The sequence below is a fragment of the Aquarana catesbeiana genome, linkage group LG09 (assembly GCF_042186555.1).
Source record: "Aquarana catesbeiana isolate 2022-GZ linkage group LG09, ASM4218655v1, whole genome shotgun sequence".
In the NCBI taxonomy this organism is placed as follows: Eukaryota; Metazoa; Chordata; class Amphibia; order Anura; family Ranidae; genus Aquarana; species Aquarana catesbeiana.
The window spans coordinates 121,277,709-121,290,031 of NC_133332.1; the positions used below are offsets into that span (position 1 = coordinate 121,277,709).

At 40.7% G+C, this 12,323-nt stretch overlaps 1 protein-coding gene across 1 annotated transcript in view; it reads left to right on the top strand.

The window, feature by feature from the left end:
- VGLL1 (vestigial like family member 1) overlaps nt 1–12,323 on the top strand; it is a 71,669-nt gene that overhangs the window by 21,826 nt on the left and 37,520 nt on the right. Inside the window, exon 2 of the mRNA XM_073599225.1 lies at nt 3,187–3,420. Coding sequence (XP_073455326.1) covers nt 3,207–3,420 — 214 coding nt within the window. The 5' untranslated portion in view covers nt 3,187–3,206. The remainder of the gene's footprint in view (nt 1–3,186; nt 3,421–12,323) is intronic.

Genomic DNA, 12,323 nt, shown 5'->3' on the forward strand with positions numbered 1-12,323 from the left:
TAGGATTGGTCCCAGCACAGAACCCTGGGGAACCCCACTACCCACCCCTGACCATTCTGAGTACTCCCCATTTATCACCACCCTCTGAACTCGCCCTTGTAGCCAGTTTTCAATCCATGTACTCACCCTATGGTCCATGCCAACAGACCTTATTTTGTACAGTAAACGTTTATGGGGAACTGTGTCAAATGCTTTTGCAAAATCCAGATACACCACGTCTACAGGCCTTCCTTTATCTAGATGGCAACTCACCTCCTCATAGAAGGTTAATAGATTGGTTTGGCAAGAACGATTCTTCATGAATCCATGCTGATTACTGCTAATGATATCGTTCTTATTACTAAAATCTTGTATATAGTCCCTTATCATCCCCTCCAAGAGTTTACATACTATTGATGTTAGGCTAACTGGTCTGTAATTCCCAGGGATGTATTTTGGGCCCTTTTTAAATATTGGTGCTACATTGGCTTTTCTCCAATCAGCTGGTACCATTCCAGTCAATAGACTGTCTGTAAAAATTAGGAACAACGGTCTGGCAATCACTTGACTGAGTTCCCTAAGTACCCTCGGATGCAAGCCATCTGGTCCCGGTTGCTGAAATTGGCTTTCCTTGACCCTGTTTCTGGACTCTGCTATACTCCTGATTACTGGTTCCTGATCCCGACTTCCCATTTGACCCTGCTTCCGTCTAATGCCTTTTTACCTTGCTGCCCGCCTGCTACCGAACTCGGCTATCCTAATGACCTCACTCCTGTTCCCTGCTTGGCTCAACACTGCCATCCGAGTGTCTGCGACTACGGTCCTGCGACCAGTTCCGCAGTCCAAGCAGAGTGCCTCTTTAAACTCAGCTGACCCATGGTGCATGGCTGACCTTCTTTATCTGATGGTTCTCCTACCTTCCCAAGGTAGCCCCTGTGCTCATGCACAGGAGGATGTAAATGGACCCCTCCCGGCAATTTAGGCCCAGCTGTAGCCATCTTTTGGCTGTAGCACGGGCAGGAAGAGGTTAAGATGGCTATACACTATATAATATAATTGTACAATCTCTACGCAATCTCCCTTAGACTTATCAAAACTATTTAATGTGAGCACACATAAATAATTCATTCCATTGTGTCAAATTAGGCAGGCCGTTATGCTGCAAAGTTGATGATGGATCTAAAGGAAATTGTACAATCAGATTATATAGTGTTCGGTCACCTTTACAGTGCCAGTTTCCGGTATATAACCATTTATACTTACCAGAAAAGAAAACATACAATTTGCAGACCTTTATGATTTCAATCAGCACATAGCATTGGATCATAGCCCTGGAAAAAGCTACCACAATACTGAGCTACATGTAGGTCACAGAACATTTTATGTTTGTGATTTCGAATGGGTGGGTTGCTTAAATTGCTTTGCAGTATTTACAATAGTGAAGGCTTTCTTCATATGTGAGATGAATTCCTTTATGTTATGAAGGACACCACAGCTCCTTAATATAGGATTTTATATGGATTGCTGTGCTACTCTTTCACATTTCCAGGATGAAATCAATCACAACTATGACTGTGTGTGGTGTTTACACAAAAGTCAAGGATAAAGTTTAGATGTATCCTCTAGAAATAAATTGTAAATAAATCAACATCTGACATTTCCTGACATTTTAAAGGGGACCTAAATTTATATACAAACTGTGGTATTAGGAAAAAGTGTCAGGATGATCCATATCGAACAATTACTTGTTAGGTTTATTGTTCTGGTGCTCAGCAGATATACATAGAAGTGTGATCGAAGGTATACTTGGTATAGCTGAAAGCCAAACTCTACTTTTCCCTACACTCTCCTTGACCCACAACCACATTAAAAAATATCCCATATGATTTACCTTTTATCTCGCAGTCTTCTAGCTGGTCATCTTATATCATGGGCCCTTCCTCTTCTCTTCTCTTGGTGGTGGTGGGTTGTTCTTATCACAGAGCTCACTAGATGACTTGTGAGCACTGTGCTGTCCAGGAGTACTGTGAGCCTGGGCCAGCATGATGACACATCCCCATGGAGTGTGTCTACAATGGCCTGGGCTCACAGAAAGCGAGCTGAATGATGTTTAAAATCCAGGAGAGGATCAGTCCTTGATCAAGAAGCGATTAGTCCTTGGGGGACAGAGCTGGTGTGAAAAAAAGTATTGCCAGAGCTAATTTTTAAAGATTTTAATCATGCTGGGCCAATAATTTGAGTCTTTTTTTTTTTTTTTCAAACTTTGAGTTGGACTTTAACTTGTATGGTACCAAGTCTCAAGACTATTTTTTCACACAAAAAGAAAGATCTTCTAAAGCAGATTGAAACAATGCAAAATCCACTCATGCCACCTTAGCAATCAGCAGTGAAATAATCAACATTTTTCTAGATTATATTTATCTTGGCTTTGTAGCAAGAGGCGGAATACAGTCAGGGGGTCTTACATGAAATTATCTGTGTAGAAGTTCTGTGTTTAGCAGAAGAATGCAAATCACTTACTAGTATCGACTGTCTAAGATGAGAATTCCCCTCACTTTGTAGAGATTTCTTTTCACTTTCTGATGCCTCTTTGGGACTCATAGTGCACAAACTTTCCAGTATCCATGAATAACAATAATATGGCCTACACTGTGTTGCCAAAATTGTATTCCCCCATACATTGATCATTTGAGTGATATGCTATTTTTCTTATTCAATTCATTACCAAATTCCATCAGATGTTATAACAGGTCCACAGCTTTGTCACACAGTTTATATACACCCTTTTTTTTGCCATCTTTTGGCCCAGTAATACACAGTGCTCACGTGAACACAATAACCACCATAAACAATTTGTATACATTGGTGATTTTGGATTGAAGCAGCACCTTCTGCCCTTAGAAACTCAATCACAGAATGTTGCTTGAATTGAACTGACAAAGATCGAGCACAAGGTTCTGTTTCACAGAAAACACCAAATCATCCATTCGTTCTAATGCTCTTCTGCCAACTTAGGTGATAGAATCTACACAGTCTGTCAATACTTTATTTTTTTTTTTTTTTTATTTGTCTATGTGTTGGGACCATGCAGGGCAAGACTGCCAGGCCAAGGTATCTGTTGTGAATGAACCCTTATATTATGAATTATGAATAGAGTGTGTACTGCTTTGTATAGTAGAATTAATTTATTTTATGTTTTTTTAACAGACACTGACTGTTGTTAAGACATGGAAGAACTGAGGAAGAGCCCTGTGGAATATAGGAGTAAAGAGCAGCCAGTGAAAACCACAGAAATAGGCTCACGTTGTGTAGTTTTCACATATTATCAGGGGGACATTAACAGTGTGGTTGACGAGCACTTCTCCAGAGCATTAAGGAATACAAAAGACCCTCAAGACTTAAGTACAAAAAATAGAAGTGATGACTTTCTTCCAAAAAACAGTAAGCTTTGGAGAACTCTCATTAATGTATTTATTTTCTGTAGTAATATAGTACCAGCATATTAAAAAGGACTTTTGATGTTTGTTTCAGACCGTTCCTCCTACAGTATACTGTCCCTAGTGTACACAGAATAAGAACAGTGTAGTTAGATGGCAACCTAACTGTACCTCTTAGTGAAGTGTGGGTACACAAACATAAGGAGAAATGTAATCTCTGTACAGATAGCATCCTTGGTGGGAAACAAATCCACAACCTCAGTACTGAATACATCACATAGCCGCGTTTCAGCCTCAGTACTGGAGAAAAAAAATTCGCACTTTTTGAGCATTCTGACACTGTTGGTTGAATGTGTTTTTTGAAAGAATATGAATGTTTCTATATATAATCAATTGAAGTGTATATAATGTCAAGGTACATAAGACATTATCATTCTTATGTAAAAGAGCTAGTAGTACCGTACAAGAAAAGTAATAGTACCTATAGTTCTTGTGGGTGTCTCTCTGGATGTTAGTTAAAGGGGTTGTAAAGGTTCACTTTTTTCACCTTAATGCATCCTATGTATTAAATGAAAAAACATCCGACAATGCCGGCCCCCCCAGCTCCCCTGTTTTACTTACCTGACCCCTCGAAAGCCCCGCGCACGCTCCTGACACCCTCTTCGCCGCTCAGCCTGGCCGTTGATTGGCTAGAGTGGATGGATTGAAAGCAGCGCAGCCATTGGCTCGCACTGCTGTCAATCACATCCAATGACGCGGCGCGCCGGGGGGGCGGGGCCGAGTGATACAGTCAGCGGCTATAGCCGCCGGCTGTATCACAGAAGCGCGCCCGCAAGAACTAAACACCATGCGAGAGAGCTTGCATGAAGGTGTTTAGTTCTTGCGGGGAGGAGCTGAGACAGCTGCCGAGGGACCCCAGAAGTCCAATTATAAGTAATGAGCTGCATGACATCTCCTGGGCTGATCTCTAATATTTATATCTGACAGGTTTATTGCCCTGCTGGAATTACACTCAAGACACTTCAGGCTGTGAGAGAGGAGAAAGGCACACAGAGCAGCTATCCCCACCCCTCTCCTCTGCTGCTCATTCAGAGAAGTCTTTGTATTTTGTGAATGTGTTCACATAATACCAAGGCTTCTGTGAATGGGCAGGAGGAAGGGAGGGACAAGCAGAACAGGAGCAGCAATGTACATGTTTAAGATGTATAGCTCAGAATGATCTATAAGAATGATCTATAAGACAGCAATAGCTGTCAGATATAAATAATAGAGCTAAGCCCAGGAGGTGCCATGCTCCTTGCATAGTGTGTCTTCTATCTTTTTTTTTTTTTTTTTTTACAACAGAGCTGAATTACTGGAATTCAGTTTTAAAAACAATTACCATGGTAAATTAGGTAGACAAGGTGATGGTTACCCCACTTGCTGATATCTAACATTTGTAATATTTAATGTTGTGTATCTATATAACAGCCAAAGTACCTCTTCCACCGTGTTACTATACATGTACTCCACGTATAGAGCAGAAAAAAGAAGTATGTATATTTATGCACACAGGATTGTTGAATGTGGAACATTAAAAAAGTGCTTTTGTTTCTAGCTTAAATACATACAAAGATAGATCACTTTCAATACTTACTTTTCCATGTGCCCAAACTTTCTCCAGACAATGTTTCCCAACCTTTTTTTCAGCCACAGCCCTGTGTATAAAATCTCAAGGCACCCAGTTTAAAATGGGCTCACACATCAGAAACTCCCTACCTTTCACATCAGAGTTCTCAGTTCCCATCTTTTCACATCAGAGTCCTCAGCCCCCCAACACTTTTATATCAATGTCCTGAGTCACCACCCCTGTCCCTTCACATTGTGCACCTTGGAAATGCATGGCACTGCAAAAATACTGGTCACAGTGCAGTACCCTTGCTACCTGGAGATGGCACACCAGGGTGTCTCGGCACCCTAGTTGAGAAACACTGCTTTAGGGAAAGCATGGGAACTTTTTTAAACATTTTTATTTGTGATAAGGGGGAATCTAGCTCAATATTAGTAGCATTTTCAAGTGAGTTCACAATAGTCAGAACTGTGTTTCAGGGTTTGTTGGCCCACTTTTATTGAAAAATAAAGTCGAACACAACACGGTTGCCCCTGCAAGTGGATTTCCACCATCTCAACCTAAATGGAAAAATAATATTAGGCCACCTGCTTTCTTCTCGCAGCACCACTACTCAGCTTTAAGCTTTTTCCTTTTGGCTGGACCTTCAGACCCTGTCACACAACACCTCTGTGTTCATGTGCCTTTCTCTCAGCTCTCCCGACTCACCGGTCTTTTTCTCTTCTCAGACTTTTAGGTTATTTCTGTCCTCTAGACCTGCTTAGTCATCTTGACTCTCTCAGTCCTCTAGACTTGCTCAATCATCTCAAATTTCTCAGTCCACTGGACAAGGAACCACCTTACTCCAGCATAGAGTACTATCTCCCGAGTTCAGCACACCTTTCTCCGAACAAGAGCCCAAACCTATGAACTGTGCACCTGCACTTATAGCCTGCCAGTCCGCAGCAAGACCGGGACACTGGAGGCTTTTTCCCTTTCAAAGGTTTTGAAGTCTCCAAACTCTGCAACTTAATCCAGAAATTACAAAATCTGAAATAAACCTGAAATAAAAAGATTTTCCTGCTCAAAATCATCATTCCAAAGACCTGCATGCTGCATTTGTGCAGATCCTTTGTCACTTTTACCTAATTTTACACAGTGGTAGGGCCTCACACGGTCACATATTTTTAGTTTTTTTTCATCAGGTCTAGATTTAAAGTGGTCGTAAACCCTTACATAATACCTAGTGAAGTGAAGCCTCGGGTGATATACAGAGATGAAACAAATCCTTCTACTTCCTCCTGCTGTTTATCTGCAGCCATAGAGACTTCTAAAACAACACAGATCAAAGGAATTTCTCAGATCTAGCAGGCAGGGGACGGAGATCTGACATCACACCATAGACGTGCGCACAGGGTGTGCCAGGTGTGCCTGGGCACACCCTAATCACCCCGTGTGGTGCGTATTTCTAATGTTTAGGCCCCTGATATTTCACCAAATAAAATAAAAAATCTCTTTTTTTCTCCTATAAAATTGCAAAAAAACAATTAAAATAAGATTGTAACTGCCCTACTGACACCACCAATATCTGCCCTTATGACACCATTCACTGCTCTACTGACACCTTCTGTATATATATATATATACACATGCACACACTTGCATATGTGTTTGAGCTTTGAGGTGCGCACCCTAATGCAATAGGCTGCGCACACCTATGCGTCACACACACTAGAGAGCTAAAGCACAGGGTTCTCTGATATCTGATAGCTGAGAAGAGGGAATGGACATATCCCCCCCCTACATGCTGCCATAGAAAATCATACAAAACTGAGGCAATGAGACACCTGCTGTTTGCTGGAGGAAGGGCGGCCTGTCTACCTCGGCTGTTGTGCCCACTTAGAGTTTTTTCAGTGACTAGCAGAGGGATCACAGAGGAGCTTTGGATTCAGGCTAGTACACACTATAAAGGAATGTACTTTGTTCATTTCTCAAGTCCGACATTTACAACCACTTTAAACTGGCCATAGATTTCTTTTTTCTTTTTATTTGACCAGCTGACTGATCGATAAACAAAACAATGGATTCCCCCCTCCACCCAAGCGTGATGGATGGGGGAATCCTCCCCACTGAGACAATGTATTCTGACAGCGGCAACATTAGCTGCAGCCACTGATTAAGAAACTTTTTCCAACATTCCCATTCTACAGAAGTCGATTGTTAGATCTAATGCTGTCAAGCGGGAGCAGCCACACATGGATTGAAATTCAGACAGTCCTTACTGAACCTGCTGAATTTCTATCCATCTACGATCAGCTTTTGATTTCTCATAAACCATTGAAAGTGATCTTTAGAAATGAACATTTTCTAGTCAAATACAGTGTTACTTTGGATTGCAAGCATAATTTGTTCCAGAAGAATGCTTGTAATCCAAAGCACTCGTATATCAAGGTTTCCCCATAGGAATCCATGGAAACTCAGATAATTCGTTCCACAGTGACTGCTACTGCATGCAGTTCCACATGTGGCCAGAGGTGGGGGGGCGCCGGAGACACTCGGAAACACTCGGAGACTGCTCGGAGCCGCTTGGATGCATTCGAAGACACTCAGAAACGGAGTGTTTCCGAGTGTCTCCGAGCATCTCCAACTGGCTCCGAGTGTCACCGGTGCCCCCGCACCTCTGGCTAAATGTGGTACTGCATACCCCAGAGGCTTGAGGCTGAGTTCACACTAGTCCGGTGCGAATTCCAGCTCCAGTTTCTCTGCGAAGAGAAAAGGCAGCTGTTCAGCGGTTCCTCTCCATTAAATAAGAAAAAAGCTGCGCTAAAAAGTGATCTTGAGTGTGGTAGTAACACATACATTGACTCATAAATAATAATGATAATAAAGTGCACATAAATATAATGTTAAAAGAAAAAAGGTAGCAAGAAAGTCCAAACAATATGTAATGATGATAGTACAGTGCACACAAATATGATGATAAAAAAAGTTAGCAAAAAAAGTCCAAACAATATGTGATGTGCTGGATACAAGGTACAAAAGTGCAATCTTCCATCACCAGTGATAGTACACCAAAGCAAATGCGCGCTTACCAGAGGCAAGCAAGAAAAAAGCTTGTGGCTTAAACCCAGCCGGGGCCTTTCTAGGAAATGTCAAGTAACAGATTCCCAGGGAACACTGATCCAGGATCGGTTTGCAATCGTAGGTGGAAGGAGCCCTCTGGTACCATAACATCAGGGCATTGGAAGAAAAAGTAAACCCCATAGTGTGTGAAAGTAGAAAGTTAGGGTATATTGGCGCTACCTATAGACATTAAATACTGGGATAGCCTATACATATATCCCCCCTTATTTTTTACAACTTGTAGTGATAAGTCTGTGGGGTATATGAATTATCTAAATTCCCCTTATAGTATGAGTGATACCCCAGCAAGCACAAAATATGTCTACTAATCATATAACACACGTCAAATGTCGCACAGCTTAGATAGTTCTACAGCATCTAGAGAAAACGCCAGAGGCTATATTCCATTATGTGCATTTGCTGAAAGCCATATACCAATGCGGTGATGTGCGTATAGGTTATATGTATTAAATTAATACCCTATGCGTTTTGGGTATAACTTAAAATCGCATACAGACAAAACAGCTAATAAAAAACATCCAGCAACTAGATTTCCAACATATATTATGACAGTCCATATACTGATGTTCCTATGGCAATTTCAGATTCCCAATGGTGACTTTGGTGATGAATCAATTTGTCAGGTGACTCTCGTGCTCCCCCTTTTGGTTGCCTACTCACCAGCTTCCAGAACCCCACCAGGGGTATACCGCATATGGTGTAATATGTTGGATCACTTCACTGGATGTTTCATCTGGTAAATCTTGCTGTAATCAGCTCCACAGACCCCACGCCGGGGAAATGCTCCTGTATCTTCTAGCTGTTATATATTGCGCTGGATTCCACTCATATATCCAAAAAGAAAGGAAAAAGCTTCCATGGCGTAATAAAGTATAAACACTTTATTTAAAATATATATATAAAAGCCCACACAGCGAAAAAAACTGGGCTGAAAAATAGTGAATTCAAACAGGCAGGACTAAGTCACAAAAATAATTTGCAGAGTAAAAATTAAAATTAAAAAATAAAAATAAAAAAGAAGGAAAAATCAGGCGCTATTGTATGCCTCTGTCCAGATGGATTAGGGCAGCAATAGACCTGAGCAGTACAAATTTTTGTTAAAAAGTCCCTCCTAACAGGCATAGGCAGCGAGGTGGGGGTATGTAACCACCAGCCGCTCACAGCTTACTCCTCTCTCGTATGCCCTGGAGCTGACTGACAGAGCGTGATGCCGTTGTGCGCGCTTCGTCACATGACGTCCTCAGCAACGGTATCACACTCATGCTTCTGTTGGATTTTATAAGGAGAGGGTGTGTATACACAACCTACGCTTTAGACTGCAAAGCTATGGAGATAGATACATCCACTCCAAAGCCTAATACAACAAATTGATCTCCCATTTACTTTATGTTAGACCTTTTATGCAATCTGTATATCTATATTAATATTTTATTATCTATACATGGGTTTTGAAAGCGCTCTCCATTGACCAGAATCAGTTATAATATACAATACTCCCCCTGCTGGTTCGAAAGCAGAAGCCAGCACTACAAGTCAATTCAGTATAATACTAGTACAGGGGAAATTCCTGAGTGATATTTCGTATAAAAATTAATATCATACTCAAACATGGACATAAGGGTACAGCCACATTCCCAACATATATTATTTACATGCTAACCCCCACTTTTCTATCATAGAAAATTATATATTCCAAATTAATACTGACATAAAATTATATGTTATATCAAATGGTCTGATCTCTCACAGGTTGAATAGTGTAAATTCCGTAATACTTAAATCTAAAAAATCTAAATAATAACTAAAATTAATTATGTATATAAATGTGATTATTAGTGTCATGTGTTAATAACACACACGTGCTAATGAGTAAGTGTGTTGGTAAGTATCATCACCAAATTTTGACACTATACCATACGTGATCTATTTAAAGATTCTATCTAGTAGAAATTGTATCCTAGTTGTATAAATATATAATATAGACTATAAAGTGTATGTGCCTTATTCAAACTAAACCACCCGTAGTATTAGGCGTGTAAGTGACCTTAACTACATGTGAATGGTGTGCCCCTATGGGTAGATTAGAGGACAAATCATAAATAACTAATTAATATGTGTACAACCAATGCCTATGGAGTTATATTTACATATATCTATATATGAGTTACGTTAATTTATAGAGGAAGGAGAACCAGGCATATAGGGTCCTTACTGTAATTCCTACATGTCAACTTATGTGGGGATTAGCTATACCCCACATTCACGTAAAGGTAGAGGGGACCTAAGCATATCAAGAATCAGCTATGAAACAGTTCAAATCTATATCCAGGTTGAGGCCCCTAGGCGCCAGGGACCTCAACCTGTATATCCAAGCCGTTTCATTCTGTGAAATGAGGGTGGTCTTATTCCCTCCTCTCCAATGATCTTTAATGGAATCGATACCATAAAAGATTAACCCTGATGGGTCCCTTTTGTGCACTTGATCAAAGTGACGTGACAAATTGTGTTTAGGGAAACCTTTCCTTATGTTCTGGATATGTTCTCGAATACGTACATAATACGTATAAGGGCCGAGTAGTTCTACCCACATATTGGAGGTGGCAAGGGCATTCGATAACGTACGTTACGTGGGTACTATGACACGTAATCAAGTTTCTGATTTTATATTCTTTCTGATCGACCTTTGATCTAAAGGTTTCTCTCCTCCTGGGTACCTTCTTACTAACCCTGCAGGGTAAGCATCTTTGGCATTTATAAAAGCCTTTTAGGTTAGGGAAAATCTCTATTTGCTTGGGGGGATCAGTAACATTATGGACCAGATGGTCACGAAGGTTGGGGGCTCTTCTGTAGACGAAATTAGGTTTGTTCGGTAGTATCTTAGCCAACACTCTATCCTCCTTGAGGATAGGCCAATACTTCCTGATGATTTGTTCTAAACTTTTGTATTGACTATTAAATCCCGTTATGAACGCTGTGTCCATTACTTTGTTTTTTCTTATGTTTTTCGTGAACAGTTGTCTTCTATTCATACAACATACAGGAAACAACCCCCACCTCAAGTTCTATCGGAGGTACATTGACGACCTATTTATAATCTGGGAAGGAACACCAGAAGAGTTTGAACAGTTTCTAAATAATCTCAATAATAATAGATATGGCCTTACCTTTACCGGGAAATGGAACCATCAACATATTGAATATTTAGATCTAGTGATCTTCAAGAATGAAGACAGATTGTATACCAAAACGTACTTTAAGGCCACTGATAAAAATGGGTACATACCCACCACGAGCTGTCATCATCCACAATGGAAGAGAAATATCCCTAAAGGACAGCTATTGAGATTACGCAGAAACTGCGACAACATCGAGGACTTTCTGGCCCAAGCAGATGGGCTGATTGAGCAATTCTGTGAAAAAGGCTATAGAAAGGACGAACTGGTAAAACTAAAAGCGATTGTAGCAGGTATGAATAGAAGACAACTGTTCACGAAAAACATAAGAAAAAACAAAGTAATGGACACAGCGTTCATAACGGGATTTAATAGTCAATACAAAAGTTTAGAACAAATCATCAGGAAGTATTGGCCTATCCTCAAGGAGGATAGAGTGTTGGCTAAGATACTACCGAACAAACCTAATTTCGTCTACAGAAGAGCCCCCAACCTTCGTGACCATCTGGTCCATAATGTTACTGATCCCCCCAAGCAAATAGAGATTTTCCCTAACCTAAAAGGCTTTTATAAATGCCAAAGATGCTTACCCTGCAGGGTTAGTAAGAAGGTACCCAGGAGGAGAGAAACCTTTAGATCAAAGGTCGATCAGAAAGAATATAAAATCAGAAACTTGATTACGTGTCATAGTACCCACGTAACGTACGTTATCGAATGCCCTTGCCACCTCCAATATGTGGGTAGAACTACTCGGCCCTTATACGTATTATGTACGTATTCGAGAACATATCCAGAACATAAGGAAAGGTTTCCCTAAACACAATTTGTCACGTCACTTTGATCAAGTGCACAAAAGGGACCCATCAGGGTTAATCTTTTATGGTATCGATTCCATTAAAGATCATTGGAGAGGAGGGAATAAGACCACCCTCATTTCACAGAATGAAACGGCTTGGATATACAGGTTGATGTCCCTGGCGCCTAGGGGCCTCAACCTGGATA